Consider the following 22,869-nt stretch of genomic DNA (forward strand, 5'->3'; position numbering starts at 1 on the left):
AGGATGACAATTATTGTGGGAGCACTGAGAAATAAAATAACAGCATATGAATTAGATATGGACTTGGTGGGTGCTTTAAAATTGTTTTTAACACTCTCCCAATTAAATACACCAGATTCTCACTCCAATGTTTATAATGAACGTAAGATGGGAACAGCAAATATAGTAAAATTCCAATTTTACTCTTCTGACTGTGCTAGTGCAAATCAAAATGGAATGTAACATCAGATTTATGCTTTACAAAATACAACTAAATATCAAATACAGTGTTGTATGCAGATTTAACAGCGTTTCAACTGTCAAGCTGATCTGACTTTCTTTTTCTTGCCTACATGGGAACTGCCAGAACTAGATTACTATGCAATTATATACTGTTGTATTCATAGGATGAGTGACACGCAATTTCATATTGCCATAATCATAAATAGGTTATTACAAATTTGATTTTCAGTATTACTCAAACTGATTTTAGTTTGCTACTGCAAGAAGCATTAGACCAATCCAAATGAAGTGTTTTGTTTGATTCAGTCATAAAAACAAATGTAGGATTATTTTCATGAGGTGGGTGTCATCTCATGATGAGAGAAAAGTTATTTATGCTACCTGATCATGTCATATTGTGTGGAGGGACAAAGCAGGGAGCCTGCCATCTGCCCTGCTTCTTACCCTTGCATATGCATCAGGGGATGGGCCTGATATTCAAGGCAGTAATTGGGATGGGGAGGAAGAAAGGAGAGAATGAGAACACAAAAGAGGCCTGTAGATGGACAGCAGCCTGTTCACTGCACAACCACCAGTTTCTCCCCATAACCCACAAGACTTGGTAGCTCAGTTCATAGAAGCACCAGGCTTTAAGCATAACCTAGACAAATCCCACATAATTCCCATTCTTATGGGGAAACACCAAATGGCAACTATTTTTCCTTTCAAGTTAGGGACCAAGAATTTCAAGAACTGTGGGGTTACATTATTCTTCAAAATAACCCATTCCTCCACACCAGCTTTCCCCATTAGCCACATTTCATAATACAGTGCAATGGCAGCACAAAGTCCCACTACACTAAATTTCATGAAATCCAAATAAGTAATTTGGAGTAACCAGTTTATTTGATTTATACATTGCTCATCTTAGTGCCTGCTATGTTAAGGATCTGAACTGCTTCCTAAGTACCTATGGGGAGGGAGGCAACCAATAGTCTGGAAGAGAGTATTCACAGAGCGATGTCTTTGCCCAATTTCCTTCACTAATACCATGCAGCTCATCTCCGTTCCTTCTGAGATAAGCTTCCTCAACATCACTGGGTGTTGATGGAGAAGCAGCTGGATAGTGGTAATAATGCTCAGTTTTGAACATGGGATAAGAGACAGCAACTGAATCTATTAAGGAGGTACATGATATAAAGGAGACTTGGGTAGACAGAAACAATCCTTGTCTTATTTGTTTTATTAGCATCTGGGGAACTCGTTTTTTAGACCCTGGGTATGCCTACACTTTAATAAAACACCTGCAGCTGGCCCATGTCAGCTGATAGGCTCATGGAGCTGGGCTGTAGAGCTATAAAAGTGCAGTGTTTGGGAGGAGGGTCCCACAGCCCGAACTCCAGCCCCAGCCATCATGTCTACACTGTCATTTTATAGCCCCACAGCCCAAGCCCTCTGACACGGGCCAGCTGCGGGTGTTTTACTGCAGTATAGACATACCTAGTATTTTTCAAGAGATGCTGATCTGAGACTTTAAAAGGAGATCTCACTTTCTGGCTCTTTTATAATTAGAGCACCTGTTTTTTATTTCCATTTTAGGGGCTCTGTCAGTGGTAAAAAGCAAAAGTTCCTATTACCAGATCACCAACTGAGCTGGAATATGATGCTTTAAGGTGTGTATGCAAGATGGATGTGACTATAAAAATATCACTAGAGTGGTTTGTAGTGTAGGAAGGATCCACCTGGGAGCTGAAAAACCTGGCAAGATGTCCTCCAGGGATCTTCAAGACAGACACATTTACTCCTATTTTTTTTCTCTTTCTTCTTTCTTTCTTTCTTTTTTTTTAAAAAAAACACTGGGGTAACTGACTTGGGAGGTCTGACATAAGCTGGACACCAAACCATGCATTTTTGCCAGAGCATGGAAGACTGTACTCCCATTCATTGGTGGAAGTAGTGGTTAGAAAGTCTGAACAATTGAGAGTACTAAGCCAGTATGAAATAGTATTTTATGAGGAAAAAATGGGGATTACTCAGATCTAATCAGACACACAGATTAGATCTCCTGAGTGAATGGTGTGGAGAGACCAGAGTCTATTAGTAACATTTTCTAACAAACTAAATTAGAGAAAAACCTGTAAACATCTCTCGATAAAGTGATTTTCCTGTAAGCCGCTGGAACCAGTTTGCTGAAGTACAAAACGAGCTTTTGATAGCAATAGCCTCTTCTGCAAGTGCAGAGAGAATATTTTCTTCATTTCAGTTTGTTCAATTCATGCAGTTCAATGACTAATTCCTTCAAATCTAAGAAACCAACTGGAAGTTGAACAAGCCAGAAAGATTTTAATTCATAGATTAGAAAAGGAAAACAAGCTAAGTGGGAGAGGATAGGATGTATTCGTTCTAAAATCTGGAAAAAAAGCAGTTCAATTCACTAACTACAGATACTTTATTTAATAAATCAGTTAGTTTAAAACGTAAAATATGGTTTGATGAACTTTTGCATAAGCATTCTCCCCCGCCCCCCCTTCAAGGTAGTTTTACTGAATTTTTTAAAATGTAAATGCTTTTTTGTGCATTTTTAATTTAATTTGAATTTCCATCCACATAGACCTTGACACAAATCACAAGTAAAAAGTTAATCTAGTAAATAAGAATGCATCATTCACCATTTCTAACAATAACAATGTTAAAAATCAGAATCTGAATAAAGGTAAATTAAGTCACATGATTGCTTAAATAAATGTGTATAGCTACAGCATCTCCTCCTGGCTGGCAAAAAGAAGCATCAAATTTAGTGTGAAGTCTATGCGGAATTGTAAATCAATGTTGTAAATCAAGAACCAATTTATAACTAAAAAGTACAAATGATTTAGATTAAGGTTTATTTCTTGGTGATTTAAATCATCACTAAAATCAGTGACTTAAATCAATCCACCCTTGTTGCAGCTGTGAGGGCTCAGCGCTGCTGCAAATCAGACACCAGGATCTCAAGTCAGGCACCCAGAAATGAGGAACACACAATTCATGACTGTGTATGACAAGTTTAGTTTCAGAAACTTGCCCAGAATCACACAGGAACTCTGGGACAGAGGCAGAGATAGAATCCAATAATCCAGGGCAGGATTCAACTGCTTTAACCATGACATCCTCCTTTCTTTTCCTGTGCTACCCTCCCTCTCTCACTTCAGATCTTCCAACTTCTGCAACAAATGAAGCAGATAATCTCCTTCATTATACAACCCTGTATAATGCAGGTCTATGCTGTGCACCGAATGAGGTAGGGGTCCCGTGGAATAAACAGTATGTGATCATGTAATTAAAAACTATCAAAATGCACAGGCACAAGGGAGCTGAATTAAGGTTGCACAGACAAACTTAATTCTGGCATTTCGTAACTATGGAGCGCTTAACTTTGCAACCTTACTGTCCTTTTAAGGTTATTTTTGTGTGCGTAATTCCAGTTTCTAAAAAACAAAACTGAAAAAAACCACCAAATCCCACAGGAATTCCATGCTCTGGCATCATAGTCACCCACATTGATCACCAGCAGGGTTGGAGTCTTTAGATCAGCTGCACAGACCTCTACTACTTGAGCAAATGGAGTAAATGGGAGGATGGCAACTTGGTACTGTTATGTGGACCAGCACTACAGGTGGATGAGAGAGAAACTTTGCCCGAGAGTTTCACAGATATTTGCTGACAGCACAGGAATGGTAAGTCAGAGATCCTGGATTCCAGTCCAGGCTCTGGAGGGGAGCATTCTCCAGTAGGCATAGACTCTTCTGCCTGTTCCCCTCAAGCGACTCCTTCAACACTGTCCCCTCCAACCAGTCCCTTTCCCACCCAAGCTCCTTGTCTCTTCTCCTATCCAGTGCCAGTAACCACTCCTTAGGCTTCTCATCAGTTTCAGTCTTGTTGCCCAGCCAGACCTAGTTTCCCTCCACCCCCACCCGGTGCCACATCTGATGCCTACATCCCCCAACTTAGCCTCCAATCACTTGCCCTCTCCTACTACCCATGATCCCCACCCCCACTGGCTCCCAGTCTCAATCTTCTCATCAAGTTTTAGTGCCCCTTCCCCCAATCCAACTCACTAGCCCAATCTCTTTGCCCAGACAGTGCCAGTTCTCTCCCCCCACGCCCAGCTCCTCATCAGATCTGTCTCCCCACCTCCATTTCCTCCTTTCCCTCAGGTTCCTCATACAATGCTAAGCTCTCACATTGCAACAGATGAGAGTAATGTTTTCTTCTATCTCCAGTTGGCTAGGAGACTCCCTCCCATCCTGTTGGATGAAGACCTGGCCTAATTTATTTATGTCTTTGTCACCCCCAACCAGATTACAACAATGTGACATACTGTGCAAGAAACCTTCAGCATCTGGGACGCTCCAACAAGTACAAAATGCCACAGCGCATCTCCTCAGCTACCATGAGCACATCACACCTGTTCTCCCTCTCTACACTGGCTTCCCATATAACTCTGAATCAAAATCAAGGACTTGGTCCTTATCTTCAAAGCATTGTCCAGAATACTTAAAAGACCAGCCCCAGAGAACCTAAAACTCTAGATCAAAGGCCATCATCGAAAATTTTACTCCTCTGGCACAATGGAACTCTCAACAATAAAAGTAAATCTTGTTTGTGTGGGAAACAGAATGTTCTCGAGGGGCGGTCCAACAACATGTAACAGAAGTGTAGTTAATGCTGCTTAATGCACTACTGAAAAGGCACTTGTACATTACAGTAACTCCTCACTTAATGCTGTAGTTATGTTATTGAAAAATGCAACTTTAAGCAAAATGATATTAAGCTAATCCAATTTCCTCATAAGAATTAATGTAAAAAGGGGGGTGGGAGGTGGGTGTTTAGGTTCCAGGGAAATTTTTGTCACCAAAAAAATCTCTCTCTATACACACACACACACACATATATATATATACACACACACACACACACGCATATATGTTTTAAACAATGTAATACTGTATTCAACAATGATGACTGTGAAGCATGGTTGAGATGGTGGAATCAGAGGGTGAAAGAGGGTCCAGCTGCTCCTCTTGTTGTTCTTTCCAAAGTGCCGGGGGATGCTCAACCCCCTGCTATGCCCCAAGCCAGCCTCCATTCCACCCCTTCCTCAAGGCCCCACCCCTGCTCTGCTCATCTCCTCTCCCCCAGCCTCCTGAACTCCACAAAACAGCTAATTGCTGCAGGCGGGAGGCACAGGTTGGAAGGGGGGAGGCTGCACACCTCCCACCCCAGTAATCAGCTGTTTTGTGGTATTCGGGGCGGGAAGGCAAGGGAGAGGCTGCCCACCGCATCCTCGCTCCTCCCCCCTCTCCTCCAGAATGCCATGAAACAGCTGATTGCTGCAGGAAGGAAGTGCAAGGAAGGAGGGGGGAGTTGCTGATCCACAGGGCCTCCGGCGGGAAGGAGGTGCTGGAGGGGAGCTGATAGGGGGGCTGCTGGACCACTCTGGTTCCAAGCCTCCACAGCCAAACAATGTTATAAGCAAAAATCGCGCAACTTTAAAGAAGTATATTCTCTAATAGATCAGTGACGTAACGACGAAACAATGTTAACCGTGACAATGTTAAGTGAGCAGTTATTGTACGGTGCTGAACATGGTATAAAACCTGTACAGAACAGAAACCAAACTAAGTTCTCCAACCCTAAATTTTCCTCCCAGACCCAGTCACCTCCCAGTCCCCTCACAGCTCCCAGTCCCCTTGCTTAGCCAATATCAGTCTCCCTGAGCACCTTAAGTGCCAGTTGTCATCCCCTGTTCATCATAATCTACTCCCTCTTGTCCCTTCTGCATTTGAATCGAGCAGTTTTCTCCCCCATGATGCCTCGTCCCATCAGGGGAGTCATTAAAAGCACAGGAGAGAGTATCCCAGCTCTCAGTTGAGGTGGCCAGATTTTGCAAGGTACACAGCTGCAACTGCAAAGAAAGAGCTGCTCAGCCCTGGGAATTTAGCTGCTAAAATCTTAAGAAGCCTCTGTTGAGCATGTGCAAACAGATTTTTCAGAGGCTTATCACTTGGCCACATTTGGGCAGATTTTCATTGGAAGGGTAAAAGGCACAACCCTGCCGAGTCCTTGCTCCAAAACATGAGCTGTTCAAAGGAAGTCTGCCAAAATTTAATACGGGCAAAACTATGTATTTTCTCCTCGCCTCATTCTTGGGAATAGGTAAACCATTTTGGCTAGAATTAAAAAAAAAAAATAAAAAAAATTAAAAATTAAAAAATTTAAAAAAAAAAATCAATCCAAGGCAGACATCCAGTATGGAAAATTGCATCCCAACTGGTTAAAGCCTGACCAAATTATAGGCAACTGAAAACAAGAGTCTTATAATGGGAAGAGTGGGGCAACCTAAATAGTAGGTGGTGCTATCCTCATGTTTCTAAGTCCCTTTGCATTATTTCTCTGCCCTTGGTGCTCACAATGCTTTCTAAATTAATAGTTTAAGTTTAGTTGGTCCTTCCAAATCTTTAATAAAATTAAAGCTAGATCTATTCCCAATATTTGTAGTACCTTTCTAGGCATCTTCTCCCAATTTGATATTTTACCATTTATTATTTTGCTTTGTTTATGGTCCTTCAGCCAACGTTCAGTCCATGTAACAGCGAACATTTACAAACCTAGTTGTAAAATCAATTCAGATAAGATTTCATGACATTAAAAACTGTACTCAATACAAACATATTACATATTTAGTTTCCCTTTCACTCACTCATTTTGAAATTCTGCCTAAAAGAATTGAGTTTGCTTGATAATTTCTTCATAAATTGGTGTTGCTTATTACTTATATTTCTGTAATCCTCTAAATTGTTAGCATTTTCTTCTTAACATTTGTTCCTTTTTTTAAAAACAGAAATAGTTAGACTTTTGGGATAGTAATGGTCAGAATTTTGTTTAACACTAGCACTCCATTGCTTTTCTCCAGTTGTCCATAGCCTCTATGGTAGTCAAAGACTTTTCAGAAATACTGATTTGTACCAGATTAGAAAGTCTTCCTATTAGGGAAGATGGCATTTGGGAGCCTTCATGTTTAATCTCAATAACTCTCTCTGACCGTTCATCTACAGGAACACTGGTGACACATTTGGAGAGATATCTCTGGAAACATGGAGACTTGCTCCCTGGAATAAGGTGTCAGCTATCAATTTGCTTTGGCTAGTCAGGTTTAATTCCTTGCTCTGATATGACTTCCCCATTTTTATTGGCCAGATTGGTCATCTTCCTACGAGGAAGAGATTTTATATAAAGTAAAAGCTTTGGTATCCAGCATGCTGGAGGAATGGGAGTTGCCAATAAGTAAAAAATTCTGTTTAACTAAGAGGGAGAGAGTTTGGGTGTGGGTGGGGGCTCAGGGCTGGCGGTTGGGGTGCAGGAGGGAGTACGAGGCGTGGACTCTGGGCTGGAGTTTGGGTGCGGGAGGGGGCGTGGGGTGCCAGATCTCTAGCTAGGTGGCTCTGCGCGCTTTCTCCACCCCACCCCAAGTGCTGGCTCCACAGCTCCCATTGGCTGGGAACCACGGCCAATGGGAGCTGCGGGGACAACACCTGTGGGTGGGGGAAGCACGCAGAGGTGTCTAGCTGCGCCTCCGCCTAGGAGCAGCAGGGACATGTCGCCACTTGTGGGGAGCCGCCTGAGGTGAACAGCGCCTAGATCTGGCGCCCTGCATCCTCCCACACGCTCCGAACCCCTCGTGGCCATTCCTCCAATTAGGAGCAGCAGGGACATGTTACCACTTCCAGGGAATCACACTGAACCAGGTAGGGAGCCTGCTGGCCCGCGCCAACCAAACTATAAACTGAACTTTCAATGAAGATCAACAATGCCGGTTAAAAGAGCTTTGCGATTGGTAAAGTGAAGGATAACACTGCTTTTACTGTATATGTTTAATCTCAATAGGCCTCTATGCCGGTTCATCTACAGGAACACAACAGGAGGCTCCTCAATTAGGGCTGGGGAACATAATGTTGGAGAGCCTACTGTTGTGTTCTTGTAGATCCCATACGAGAAAGCAAAGGGGAGAGATGTTTTTTATTACTTGAACAGATCCATAACTCTTGTATCTGCTCTATGCTAGCCCATTCCCCCTACCAGTACTACGGGAAGCACTAAATAGCCAATATAATGACCAGACTGCGAAAAAACGCTTTTCCTCGTGACCCTTCGAACACCATGCCTTCACTAAGTTCTGCAGTTCCTAACAGACTTCATATTAGCCCTGGGAAGCCTGGGTAACGTTACTTACAACGGGAACAGAGAGACAGCTCTGCAGTGAAGTATTCTCTGATGATTGCATGACTGCTGTCAGAATTCTCACAAGCTTTCAGAAAGACTACAGAACTGCCTGATAGCTGGAAGAAAGTAACCAGTCATACAACAAGTTCATAGGGACTTTGTTCTGTGAGTCAAAAATCAGAACTGAGAGGTAAAAACCTTTTCAGAAGTATAGTCAGTGACTACCTTGCCAAAGTAGCAGCAGCAATAAGCCCAGTACCACCATGAAGCCAATATGCTTCAGGTTAGCCTAGTTTCTAAATGGAGTTTCCAGAAGCAAGTAATCTGTCAGTCAGATTTGCTTCCTAATCAAAATCTCTCAAACCAGGATTCACTCTCTTTTTGGGATATCATTGTGTTGCTCAACTATTTAATCTTAATTCCTCTTGCAGTTTAAGTGGTTTAGCTGTAAAATCAGCATGTCTTCTGGTTTCTAATGCCCACCAAGATCATCAGAAGTGACTCCTGAAAGCTAATAAACTTTGGATAAGGAAAAATCTAAAGGCTACAAATTTTCCTAATTTAAGCAGACAGTAACCCTATAGCACTGCAGATTAGCAAGAACCAAGAACATATGCCCCCTCCTGTCTCAAAATGCACATTGGCAAATAGAGGTTCAACACTTGGTATGGACACTTTTTCTAACAGCTGAAGGCTTCGGAAAACCATTCCGATACCATCAGTTTTGAACTGAATCCCATGAAAAATGCAGGCTTAATTGTTGTTACATTTGGGCTGTGATAATCAAGCAATAATTTGTGTTTCATTGCAGTTGAATTAAGGAAATTTAGTAAAGACCACACTAACTCCCTCCACTGTGTTCAGCAGAAAATGAAAGTAAGCATATGCACCAAGAAGACCAGTATGATAGCTAGGTTAGCCATTTGAAAGTCAGCTATTTAATTAAAGGGTCTTTGTATTCTCAACAGCCCATCTCTTGGAGAACACAGAGATTGTTCAAAACTCTACTGTATGCCGTAAGTAGAAAAAATTGGTTTGAAAATTAGGAGTGGCTGCCCTAGCTGGGGAGAAAGGGCACATGCTTGAAGAGTTTGCCGAGTGAAAATGACTAGGGCTGACTGACCAGGGGATGTCAGAATATGCAAGAGCTTTTTAGGCCTACTCTACACCTAAACTTTAGGTCAACTTAGCTATATCGCTATGGGGTTTGAAAAATTCACACCCCTGAGACAGACAGTTAAGCCAATCTCAGTTAATGGAAGAATTCTTCTTTCAACCTAGTTACTGCCTCTCAAGGGGGTGCTGTAGCAAGTGTCTACACTATAGCAGTATACCTATAATGCAACTGTACCACATAGAGCTTGTAGAGTAGACGTACCCTTTAGACACATAAGATCTCTATTTTCTCTGTAACCAAAGCTATGGGCTGGTCCACCTCGCTACACCACTCAGTGGTGTGAAAAATTCTTCTGTTAATCTAGCCTCCATCTCTGTGAGGTAGATTACCTACACCAATGGGAGAACCCCTCCCATCAGCACAGGTAATTTCAGACAGATATCCCCAAAGACAAGAAAAACCCATAACCTCTAAAGAGAGGTAATGAAGGGTAAATGGTTTCTGGAATGCACCTCCCTCTCTCAAGCTGTGGCTACACTACACTACACAGCTTTTAGCTACATGGCCGTGTGGACATGTGTGTGTGGGAGGGGCTTTTTTAAGCACCTCTGAATAACAAAAGTTTTGTCCTTCAATTGGCAGTGGAGACATGCCCTCAGAGTCAGTCAAGGGACATGAGCAGAGATTTATTCTTTCAGCCAGCCATACTGCCATCAGGCTGCAGCAGGCAAACACAAAGAGAAGCCAAAAAAACAAAGATGAGAGCTGGTCATGGTATCTGTCACAAGGGCCCACACAGTCAATGTGAAGTATTTTCAGCTTTATATTTGTGACCTGCTTTATTTAGATAACAGGATGTGTTTTGTAGGTGGGGCAGTAACAACCCGTATATTAAGATTGCCTAATATTTTCCATTACACATTTGAATTTTTTAAGAGCTCTAGTAACTCAATGATTTGCAACAGCACTTGGAATTTTGGCAAGGGGGCAGCCCTGGGGTAAGTGAGGTGCCTTTTGCTGTTCCCATGAAAATCCATTTGGATTTGGCCCACTTAAAAGATCTGAAATGATCCTGTTCCATCTGTGTTTTGCACAGTACAACTTGCTGAAAGCCTACTATTAAAATTCTTTAACATTCCATTAGCAATGCACATGCATCAACTCACTATTTTCTTTCAGCATGCCACATAGACCTGTAACTCCTGACAAGACACACAAAATGTATCCTCCTATTTCTCCTCCCTATATCTGAACACTCAATTGCCGGGGTGGGGAGAGGAGTGTGACCTGGGCTGGGAACCAGGAAGCAATGAGTTTTAGATTTCTTCTAAATTGCTGTTAATAATTTGGTGCCCTTCACAATCATTATTGAGCAAGGCCTCATGCTCCACTGTCAGGTCACACAAGGAGGAAACAGAACTCTGATCTTTGATATAGCTGACGCAACTCTCACCCACTTCAGCATACAGCCTTTCAGAAAGAATCAGCCAAATCTATGTTCTTGGCTATGCTGTCTAAAATGGGGCTACTCATACATATGCAATCTTTAAATGTCAAGTAGGTGGAGTTAATTTTTGATCTAAAGAGACAGATGAATACATATATAAAAATAATTCTTATATTCCCATCAAAACAGAATTACCTATTCTTAAAAACAAAGATTCAGTTTTACCAAGAAGTGGTCTATAGTTTGGCATTTTCACTAGTTTGACACACTAACACATTCAAAACCAAACCTGCAAACTAAAACCAGAGGGTATAACAGCATCCGAAAACATCTGCATGTGCCTCACTCTTTTACATGTTAGTTTTAAGCATTAGGTTATTCTTTTTAATTTTTTTTTTAAATCAAACTTTAACCCAAAGCATTTTTAGAAGATCAAGATAGTAAGTCTATTACTTGAAAAGCAAATTCAACTGTCTCTTCACTGCAGGGACTTCTATGCTGTATATCTTGAACAGGATACATAATTTAAAGTAATTCTTAACAATGGTTATTTTTTAATTTAAGAATCCAAGTTTAAAATACAGTTTGTGATAGTGTACTGTGAAAACTGAAGAATGTACTTGTTCTAGCTCCATGCTCAGTCAGGACTGTGATTTGGTTACAACTTCTCACCAATAAAGTTCATCACATAAACTATAATCCATGGGGAAATAGAGCAAAGCAGTAACCCAAAAAGCAAATTTCTGACTGCAACCTCTTCTCTCACAGCCTGCAACAGTAAGAGAGTCTTGTATACCCTTTTGCCAATACTGTCTGTTTATGAAAAGGTGGTTGTCAGACTAATTCTGCTCAAGCCACTTCACAGAAATGCAGTATTGGAAAACTGTCCAAATTCACATTGGTATTTTAACAGATGAACAGTTCTCTTTGTTATAAATACCAAATACAAACTGGAATCAGTACCACAAATACAAGCTCAGCCCAAAAAAAGGATTAATTTGATAGTAGCAAAACATGTGCTAGGCACTTTACAGAAAGAAACCGTCTCTGTCCTAAAGAGTTTACAATCTAATTTTAGATGTGGCACAAGTGAGTGACAGAAGAGAGAAGAAAAAGACGCTTTCAGCAATAAGACGGTCACAATAGTGCAAGGCACAGCAGGCTGAATGATCACCCAAACACCTGTTTTCATGAGCTAAGTAGGGATCAGTCTGATTAACAACTGAATAGAAAAAAAACCGTGGAAAATCTAAGTTATCTGCTAAAAATGGCATATGTCCGGGGCACGCCCTTCACTACCACAGACACGACTGAACCCTGGTGGAAGTATTCTCTTTTGGGTGACACACAAAAATCAGTGTCTTGGGTTATTACTGCCCCTAGAGGGCTTCTCGCAAGAGTAGGGATTTTAACCTTGGCACCGTAACCAAATTCATGCTACTACTTTCTGTCTAAACAAAATGTTACTCGATGTGTCAACTGGATGTATAATATATTCATCTTTTCCTATCTTATCTGTTATGCAATGCTGCTGCACTGTACTAAACAACTTCCACACTCCTTTCAAAGGAGACTGCATTTTGATGATGGATGAAGTGACTATATGTTCACTGATTTAGATTTTAGAGGCCCCTGGGATTCTTTGATATTCAAGAACTATATAAAAAGGGAACTTTTCTTATGACCAATTTCTTCTCTGGGTTCAGGAGTCTACTGGCACAGAACAGAAAAGTAGCTCCTCCTCTATAGATTCCTAACTAATCAACAGAGATGAGTCTACGCCAGTGGAATCTAGGACAGCAAAGAATTGGTGGTAAGAAAATTCTCCTTTATGGGGCCTGGCTCAATTAGCACAGAACAGACTGGATCTATTTAACATTCCCCATTAAGACTTAGGGAGAAGAAAACAATTTCATAGGTACCCAAATCAGTGTGGATAAAAATCAATGATTTCTTTTATTCAAATCAAATTTTTTTGATACAATGCTTTTTGAGGAAAATCTAAAGATAAAGATAGCTCAAAGATATCTCATCATGGAATAAGGATTGTAAATTTTAATTCTATAATATGAGACAATATATTCATGTAATGTTTAAGAAAAGTTTTGTAAATGAGTTCCAGTAGTTCATGGATTAGGGACCCAGTCTTATGGGGTTCCCACAGGCTTCTGTATAGATTATTTAGGTTAATCTTTCTATCTACCCAATGGGGCTCAGTCTAGAAGATACCATCAGAGATGCTTAGTTTTGCAGTTCTCAGACTGTGGATGTGTGTCTCCAGAGGTAACATGCTTGTTAACAAAATAAATATATAGAGGTGAGAAATAACAGACCTCAATTCTATTGTTCCTCTGCAAATCTGTGTATACAGAGTCAATCCCTTACCTCTCTCTAAAAGTGCAAAGTTTCAAAAAGTTCAATGAATAGAAGATTGTTGGGGTGGAATAGGAGAAGAAGTCTGGAGATAAATGTGAGAAGGGAGGGACATATGCTTGTTTTGTTAAAATATTATATGTTTGCTGTTGAAGGAAAAAATTCAGAATACTTAACGTTGTTGTTTTAGTTAAATAAAACAATTTAAATGTCTGTCTGGTGATGTTCTCCTAATACAGCATGGCAAGAAAATCTTCCAAATATTAATGATTAACCTGTTGAATTGGAGATAGTTCACCTCCCAATGTCTTCATAAATATCTGCTTCAGTTACCTTTGGTAAATGAAATAACCAAACAAGCATTCATTTTCTGATATAACTGTAAAACTAATCTGAAAAGTTTTCAAAATAAATCACTCTTTAAAAATGTATAATCTTTTAAATCACTTCTAAAAATGAAACCTACATTTATCTCTGAGTTGTGAAGAATATCTATTAAGATTATAACAAGAATGCACTTTTCTACAGAAAACCATGATTAAATCGAGTCGTCCTGACAAATGATTTAAATCAAATCCACTCTGACCCAAATTTCCTAAAATGACATTTTCTCAGCCAAAAATTTTAAACAGAAAGACACCTATTGCTTAGAGACCCAAACAAGCCAGGGATTACTGGCTTGAGAACAGTCTGGTAGATTACTGCATGAAAGATAGCTCCAAAAATGGAATGACCAGCTCTATTGTCAGATTTACACTCGCGAAAAGCACAACAGCCCTGTACAAATTTCCCTACCTTAGCCTTACTGCTCTCTGCTTTGAAAGTTGCTGTAGCTCAAGAAAAGCGAACAGAGAATATAAAAGTTTGTAGGCCTCTGACATTCAAGAACAAATCCATCTATCTTACTAATAAATCCATCTGTCCTTTGGCCTTCAAAGAAGGCCAATTTATACATCATTTTGCCCCTTTGCTTCCTTCTGTCATCTGCACTCATGTCAATTCCAAAAAATGAAATCACAAACCAAAAATAACCTAGGCCGGTAAGGAAAAAGTTTTCCCTAATGGAATGAGGATGCAGTATTCCAGTGAGGCAGGAGGAAACAAGGAGAGTAGAGTGGAATCTAAACTGGACTCCAAAGTGACAGCTTCCCATTGTCTATCTTGTCAATCTACGTATAACAAGCATCTTCACATCTGCTCCAATAGTGTAAAATAAAGTTACATTTATTCTGTTCTGAGACAGTTTATAATACTCCAAAAAGCAATGGTATTTCTGTGTTTGTTAAATAAAGGGCTTGTACAGAGAACAAGTAACATTGCTGAAAGGTTACTATCTATAAAGGCAGTTTTTAAGTAAAAGCTCCACTTGCAGATACTGAATTAATATTTGCTTTAAGAATAGGACTGCAGAGAAGTAGTTGCCCTGTGCGTGTGTACATACCTTTGTCCTTCTTGAAGTCCAAAGCATCTTCCTTATCTGTCACTATTTCCTTCATGTTGATAATGCTTTGGTGGTTAAGCTGTCGAAGAATCTTAATCTCCCGAATAGCTGTAATTGGAAAACCTTCCTTTTCATTATCCAGACGTACTTTCTTTAGTGCCACCATTTCTCCTAAGAGAAGGTTTAAATATTAAAAACATGAAGGACAGCACTCAAACAAATGAATTTCAGATTTTTCTGTCACTCAATACATCTTTTGAATTACAATATTTAAAAAAAGATGTCAATCATTCATGTTCCCGTATGTGCACCTGCACTAAAAAAAAAAAAATAAAAAAAATAAGTAAATTCAGGTCCATGTTAAGAAAAACACTCACAGCTCAGACACCAAATCTTTTGCAGAAGTGAAACTATAAGACAACTTTCTCACAACTACTAAATAGCCTTCTTCCTTCTTTCTCATCTGCAATCTGATCTGCCTCCTTGGGTTTCCAATCACTACGCCTACACACAAGAGCGAGAGTCAACAGCATCTCTACATTTAAAGGTCTACGTATGCTGCAGACTTCATATTACAGGACACATGAGGTCGGGAAATGAAGGGAGGTTCTTTTTTGCATCTTTTTTCCTTATGATAAGCAATACATCTAGCACATTTGTAATGTAGCAAAGAATACTAATATAAAGTGAGATGATCAAGCAAACAAGAAAATAAAATATACATCAGGAAACTTAATCTCAAAATACTGCTTATTGTAAGGTGCTGACCAAAATGTTCTTTGATACCCCATTGTTGGTGTTCTGAGAAAGCCATAAAATAAACAGATATTGCAAAACTTGTAACTGCCTATTTCAGCTTTTAATTAAACTATTACACCATAAATGAGAATTATCTGACATACTATAGGAAAAGCAACCTTAGAGATCACATTTCAGGGTGTCATTGTACAGGAGGCCTTCCCCCTTTATATTATTTCAGGTAGTAGCTATGAAGGTACAAGGAGGAGAAACTGCGAAGTTCCAGAATATACCCTTTGTTCAACAGCTTCTTTCATCAACAGTTCCTACAAGCATTACTGCTGTGCCTCTCTCTTTTACCATCTTCAAGGCACGAAAGCTGAAGTAGGAAATTGGCCAAAAATACCTACAACCTATGCTTCTAGCAATAACCTGCAGTTACATGATGTTAAGCAGCATAGGGAAACTACTACTACTATGGAGAACTACCAGGATCAAAACCCAACACAATTCTGAAGAATTTTCCAAGATGAGAAGGGCAGAAAAGCATAAGCATTTTACAAAATATACCAAATTAAATCTATGTAATCATGTAATTCTGTAGTTAACAGCACTCATTCATTATATATTTTTAGATCTTACCCGTATCCTTATCCCTGGCTTTGTAAACTTGCCCATAAGTGCCTTCTCCAATAATGCCAATTATATCAAATTTATCCACGCAGCGTTTCCCCCAGTCAATGTCTTTTTCCTTTGTTTCACCATGGCGTGGTCCACATATTCTATTAAATAAAAATTAGCTCTAAGAATACATCCATAAAAATGTTCAGAAATAAGTTAACTGTAAAAAGCAACCTTTTTCATATTACTAACTTCTTGGAAAAAGATCCATAAGAACTGAATGAATTCAACTTTCAACATTTATGTTCTTTTAATTCCTCTCAGCTTGGACAAAGAAAACAGAAGAGTTAGTTTCAGTTTCATTTGCAGTCTCTTTCCATTCCATTGCTTTGCATATCTCCTGCCCTAGCACAAAACTGCATTATTCTCACTGAAAACACCACAAAGGAATACGTTTGTTTAAAAATGGGCTCCACTGAAATTTATAAAAAAAGTAAAATTATTTTGTCTCAGGAAAGAGACATTTTCAGACATATTTTATTTAACAGTTTCTGCATCTGTCCATCCAAAACAATACACACCCACTTCACTAATCTATTAAAAGATGCCTACGCAATGGTTAGTACATTTAACTATCAGAGAAGATATCTCATTCAATATCTACCTTCTTCAAAGTGTTACGGATGAAGCAACCTCATTGGGAAAGGATGAATGGGGGCAAAGAAAGGAACAGCATCTAGTCTTACATATTAATCACTTTCTGGACAGTTTACACAACAATGAATTTCAAGGGAAAGTTTTTAATGTGGTGCTTTAAGGGAGGGTATACAACCAAGAGGATATAAAACCAAGGAACAGTCTTAAACATGGGTTGAGTGGGCACTTTCAGTTCTGCATCTAAAGAGGACCTTCACGATTACTCACCAACAAACCTATCCCAAACCACTTCTTTTTGTCTGCAGTTTCTGCTCATTTGGCCCCTCATCATTACTGCACACAGCAGGACAGAAGGATGGTATAAATAAGGGAATAGGGTTCAGAGAAACTTAGTGCAAATGAGGCAAATAGGAAAATGGTGAGCAGGAGTACAAAATTCCATCTTCTCAAATGGTGCCAGTGCACTTAGGGACCGCCTTGCCTGTCTAGAAGACTCTCAGAAATAAAACATTCCGAGTCATTTAATGGTTGAAAAATAGGCTTAAATAGCACAAAGTGGCAGTAAATCGACACATGCTGATTCAAGATTTGCTGCAGGCATTAACCTATTTCCAGTATTTATAAAAAGCCAGGGAAATTATATACATTTCAAATCTTTATATTTTGAAGAAACTTGTATATCATTTTCTCTTACATGCAGTTACTGGGTTTTTTTTAAAAGTAGTAAACGTACTTAGGCCTCCTTTTGCTGTGTGACTGAACTGCTGGTTTCTTTTCTTCAGGACTTTTGGATAAATCATCTCCTCCAGGCAACTCTGGTGGAAGCGGCAAGTCTGCAAGCAGATGGCGGAGTTTCTTCTCCACTTCCTTTTTAACAGCCTTCACTGAAAGATTCCCTCGCAAACTATAAAGATAAACAGAAAACAACTAAAATGGACTAAAATTCTTTTCCGTTTCATGGCTGGAAACCTAATGGGGGTGAGATCTCAGTAGAATTCACTACGAGCATTTCATATAGTCTGCTTTTGCAGCAGTCTCTGCTTTTACAGCCCATAGGACATTTGTTTGTGTTTTACATGTGGCTACTGAACAGCGTGATCTGAGAATTACAGATCTGAGAACTAAGATCAAGAATATTTTTAGTTATTTCCTGGTGAATGTTAAAGTTAGTCATGACAATGTGCATTAGTGGCCAGGACAGGTAGTCAGGAAACCTGGATTAAGTCTCTACCACACACTTCACTTGTGAGCTCATGCAATTCAATTAGCCTGGCCCTTTTACTATTTTCCCATCTGTGAAGAGAGGATAATACTTATTCATCTTACAACAGTGTTTTGAAAGACACAGTTAGAAGAGCAAAATCTCTTTTCTTCTTTTAATTCCATTAAAAAAAATCTGAGGCACAAGAAGCATATGAGCATATACATGGAGGAAGGGAGTCTAACTCCTTGTCCCATATTGCCTCACACATCTTGTTGCTCCATTTAACTGTCACCGTTTGGCTCTCTGCTATTCACTAGCTTAAAAAATAAAGCTCTCAAAAATACAGTACTATAGTGACTTTTTCCCACCCTCACAGTGGAACTTTTCAGATACTATAATATTATTTCATTGGCGAAACTGGTCTATAAATAATCATTCTGACATTGATTTAATACACATCTTGAGGCCTCACCATTCTTCAAAGTTTTCAAACTGCACTGATAGCAGTTTGAAGCCAAAATTGGTCTAAAATAATATGAATAGTCTAATATAGAACTTTCAATCATATTCCCTGTCATCCACTTATGTCTTTTCATACTTCCCCTGAGTTCCTTCTGCTCCTTTGCTTCAAAATCTAGAGGGATGTAATACTTATTCTGAGAACGTTACTGGACCAAAATAGTCTGTTTGCCCATCCCCATCAGTCCCATAGTAGTTTGAATCAGACACTTTTCTAAAAACAGCAATTTTGAAATTAAGTGCACTGCCTTATTTTATGGAAAGTGAAAACAGAACACTGGAAAGAAGGTTTCTAGCCAGCAGAGGCATCAGGCTCTGGAATTGCCTCCCCATAACAGTAGTGCAGATAAAAAACCTAACTGGTTTTAAAACGGAGCTTGGTAAGTTCATGAAATTGATTATATGATGTGGTTGCTTGCAACAGCAGGAGGCTGGACTTTACAACCCAGGAGGTTCCTTCCCTTCCCATGTACTTACAAATATTATATAATGTTTATGTACGTTCCACACAAAAATAAGCTACTTGTATAATTTAATTCTAACATTGCTGCAGAGTATTAGTTACTATTTGAGCCATCAGAATACCAACTTTTTAAGAGATCATATGGCTATCTGAATGTGTTACAAGTAGATAGTGGGTAACATCTCATATTACTGTAAATGGAAGACTAAGACATATTAGACAGCGTTTTGTATATAGTCAATTTCCAGTTTGTCTTTCCCACAACAGGGAAGAGAACATGTTTAAACTGAAAAATGTTATTATAAAAGCCACAACTTTGCTAAAGGGAGCCAAAGCTTTTTTCAAAAAACAAAAACTTTTGATTTTGAATTGACAGTGTCCTTTAAAATATTTGGACTTAGAAATATTTCCTCTTAGACTATTAGAAGTGCAAGTCAGGGTATTTTTTCTTTGAGTTTCAATAAGATCTCCAACCATCTTGTTACAATGTGATATAATCATTTTCAGATTGGTAATGTAGTCCAAACCGTACAATATTTGCCTATCTACTAGAATGTTATTAATTTACAAAGATAAAATAAATTGGTAGAACTAATTTCTAAAACCCAGTTTCCAATATATTGTATACACATGGCCATCCCTAATTTTCAAATTGGTAACAACTATTTCTGAATAAAAATATAATCTGAAGTTAAACTGGCTAGGATAAATTACAATGCATATTAAGCATTCTATTTCAGGCAGAAGCTGTTCATCAGGAACAGGATCAGGAAGCAATTTATTTTTTCACAGCCTAATAAATAAATGCTGCTCAACAGTCCAAGCCCTTTAAGGGTTAATTTTTTGCCGTTCTCTCTGCTCTAAACCAGATAATTTACAGTAGATATTTGTGACCAGAGTCTTGTTCTCATGAAAACAAAAAGGCAGTTTTGCCACTATCTTCAAAGGGAGTATGATTGAGCCGTGCATGCATTCCTATGTTCACTAGACAAATCCACCGTTTTTTGGAGGAATGGACTGAATTCTGCTGGCACTTCTGAGGAAAAGCAGCGATTTCTTTCCTACAACACAGGAAGTTTGTCAGATACTTCAATTGTATTTCTTTGACAATCTTTGTACTTTAACACATTACACCCTGTGTTTTTTATATTTATCCAGCAATTTAATAAAGAGAAACATTTAAGTCTGAATTCCTAGCAACTTTTATTTACAGGTAAGACACATGGGCTGCTACTACACAGTTTAAAATGACAAAGGAAAGCAGGCCAAACAAGTATAAACACTGTAATCTTTCAAACTTAGCAATGCTACATAAATTTTGTGCTTCTCTCCAGTGCAGGGGTGGGCAAACTTTTTGGCCTGGCGGCCACATCTGGGTGGGGAAATTGTATGCAGGGCCATGAATGTAGGGCTGGGGCAGGGGACTGGGGTGCAGGAGGGGTGTGGGGTGCAGGAGGGGCTCAGGGCAGGGTGTGGGGTGCAGGAAGGGTTCAGGGAACAGGCTCCAGCCCAGCTTACTTCAAGCGGCTCCGGGGTGGCAACAGCACGCAGAGGGCTCCCTGACTGCCCTGGCCCCACACCGCTCCCAGAAGTGGCCAGCATGTCCGGCAGTGGCTCCCAGGGGTGAGGTGGGGCAGGCGGCTCTGCCGCACGCTGCCCTCGCCAGGGGTACCACCCTCAAAGCTCCCATTGGCCACGGTTCCCCGTTCCCGGCCAACGTGAGCTGCAGGGGACATGCCTGCAGGCGAGGGCAAAACACGGAGTCCTCTGACTACCCTCCCCCAGGGGCCCCAGGGACATGCTGCCAGCTGCTTCCGGGAGCAGTGCGGGGCAAGGGCAGGCCCCGCTGTGCCACGGGGCTGGCAATCCTGTGGGCTGGGTTGCAAGTCCTGACGGGCCTTAAACCACTAGAGCAGGGAGGGCAAAGCAATGTCTTTGCACAGTTGCATGAAATCTTGAAATCATGTTGTCACTGCAGCTTCAACGCTGGGAATATTAAGACGGATGCCTTCACATGCTGACTTTTTTTTTCGGCACTAATTTCTTAAAATCTTCATTTATAAGCTAAGGGCCGGCTGAAAACCCTAACGTTTTAATCACATAGCCTATGAAAGTGTGGTATTGGTAACAGGCTCTCTAGACTTAATATTGCCCAGAAATCAGAGGAAAAGTGCAACAAGCTACAATTTAACAATTTTCTAATGCTGATAAGGTTTCTATCTCGGAGCTAAAAAAAAGTCTAATATGGTCCAAGTTCCATAACGTTTTTAGGACCTAGAAATACTTCACTATGGACATAAAATATTGTCCTAGTTCATATTCACTTCAAAGATGAACTGCTAGGTGCTTTACTTGCTAAAACCAGTGCTCATTACCATTGCAAGTGCTTACAATGTTGCTAACCCCTTAAAGCAGGCGTCTCAAACTCCCAGCCCACGGGCCGCCTGCGAACCTCCCCAGTGTGGCCCACAGGACTCCAGCAGTTTTGGGGCCGGGTCTCTCCCTTGGCCCCCCAGGGGCCCCAGCAGTGCAGTGGAGCTGAGTGGCGTCTGCCTGTTCACTCCAGGGCTGCCAGCCCCTCCCTGCAGCCCCAGAGCAGGGCGGGGCTCTGCCTCCATGTGCTGCCCCCCACCCCTAGCGCTCCTGCAGCCAGTAAGAAGTTCTGGGGGCGGTGCTTGGGGGCAGCAGCACACAGAGGCCCCCAACCCGCCTCACCTTAGATCCCAGGTAAGCGCCGCACCCTTGAACCCCCCTCCCAGAGCCTGCACTCCCCTCCCGCCCCCAAACTCCCTCCCAGAACCTGCACCCCCTCCCCACACACCCCCAGCCCCCAAACTCCCTCCCAGAGAAGGGCGGCCAGCATGTCCCTTGGCCCGCGCCGCTTCCCACAGCCCCCATTGGCGCGGAGCGGCGAACCGCAGCCAGTGGGAGCTGCGATCGGCGGAACCTGTGGACGCAGCAGGTAAACAAACCGGTCCGGCCCGCCAGGGGCTTTCCATGAACAAGCGGCGGACTGGCTTTGAGAACCACTGGCCTAAAGTGGAGCTTTGATCAGACCTATGCAATTGTGCAGGTTTTTATTTCTTTAAAAATATACATGAATGTATATACTCACCTGTCAGTATCTGTATCTTCAGGCAGCATGGGAGGGAAAGGCAAGGGTGGCAGCGTGGAGGTTAGTAGTGCAACATTTCTATCTTTCTCCTTGGCTCCTACATTTGGTGTATGTGGTTTGTTTTTCTCTTTTACAGGGACTGGTTGCTGCTTCACGGCAGCCGATTTATTCTCTTTTACTGCTACTACTGCTGCTGCTGCTGCTGCTTTCTGTTTAGCCACTTTGTCTACAATCAAGTTATTTTCCACCTTTGTCTCCTGAACAGAGACCTTTGCTTTTGCTTTGTCATTTTTCAAAGTTGAACCACTTGTAGGAGAAGATGTATGCTCAGTTTTTATTTTCTTCAGATCTTTCACATTGTTTGTTTGAGGTGCACTCACACCAGTGTCAGTGTTTCCCTTAGTAGGCGTAGAGGTGTTTGAAATTTTTGCATTGGCTTTCGCTGCCTCTGCAGCTCTTGCTTTTTTGTTCTTGTTCAACTCAGCAGCCAGGCTACTTTTCAGAGTCAGTGTGCTAGGAGAAATACTCGAGTGACGACTTCTGGACCTAGATAATCTGTGTCTGCTGCGAGACCTTGAGCGTCTTGATGAGTAAGGGCTTCTGCTTCGGGATTTTGCTGATCTCCTGCTTCAAAATAGTAAAGATTTGGTCAATTTAGGTTTAAAAATAAAGAATGTCTTTTATATAACCTGCCTTCCTTATTACTAGAAC

At 40.8% G+C, this 22,869-nt stretch overlaps 1 protein-coding gene across 4 annotated transcripts in view; it reads right to left on the reverse strand.

Annotated features, from left to right (window-relative positions):
• Positions 1 to 22,869, reverse strand: part of CDK13 (cyclin dependent kinase 13) — a 59,708-nt gene that overhangs the window by 23,619 nt on the left and 13,220 nt on the right. For 2 of the 4 annotated variants that reach the window (XM_048839137.2, XM_048839140.2), the window contains exons 2-5: positions 22,159 to 22,782; positions 17,591 to 17,761; positions 16,222 to 16,361; positions 14,842 to 15,012 (exon numbers count right to left, since the gene is read on the reverse strand). In XM_048839137.2, the coding sequence (XP_048695094.2) occupies positions 14,842 to 15,012; positions 16,222 to 16,361; positions 17,591 to 17,761; positions 22,159 to 22,782 (1,106 nt within the window). Of the gene's footprint in view, positions 1 to 14,841; positions 15,013 to 16,221; positions 16,362 to 17,590; positions 17,762 to 22,158; positions 22,786 to 22,869 lie in introns of all 4 variants that reach the window. The other 2 variants (XM_048839136.2, XM_048839138.2) reach the window with 1 other exon arrangement.

The sequence above is a fragment of the Caretta caretta genome, chromosome 2, assembly GCF_965140235.1.
Source record: "Caretta caretta isolate rCarCar2 chromosome 2, rCarCar1.hap1, whole genome shotgun sequence".
In the NCBI taxonomy this organism is placed as follows: Eukaryota; Metazoa; Chordata; order Testudines; family Cheloniidae; genus Caretta; species Caretta caretta.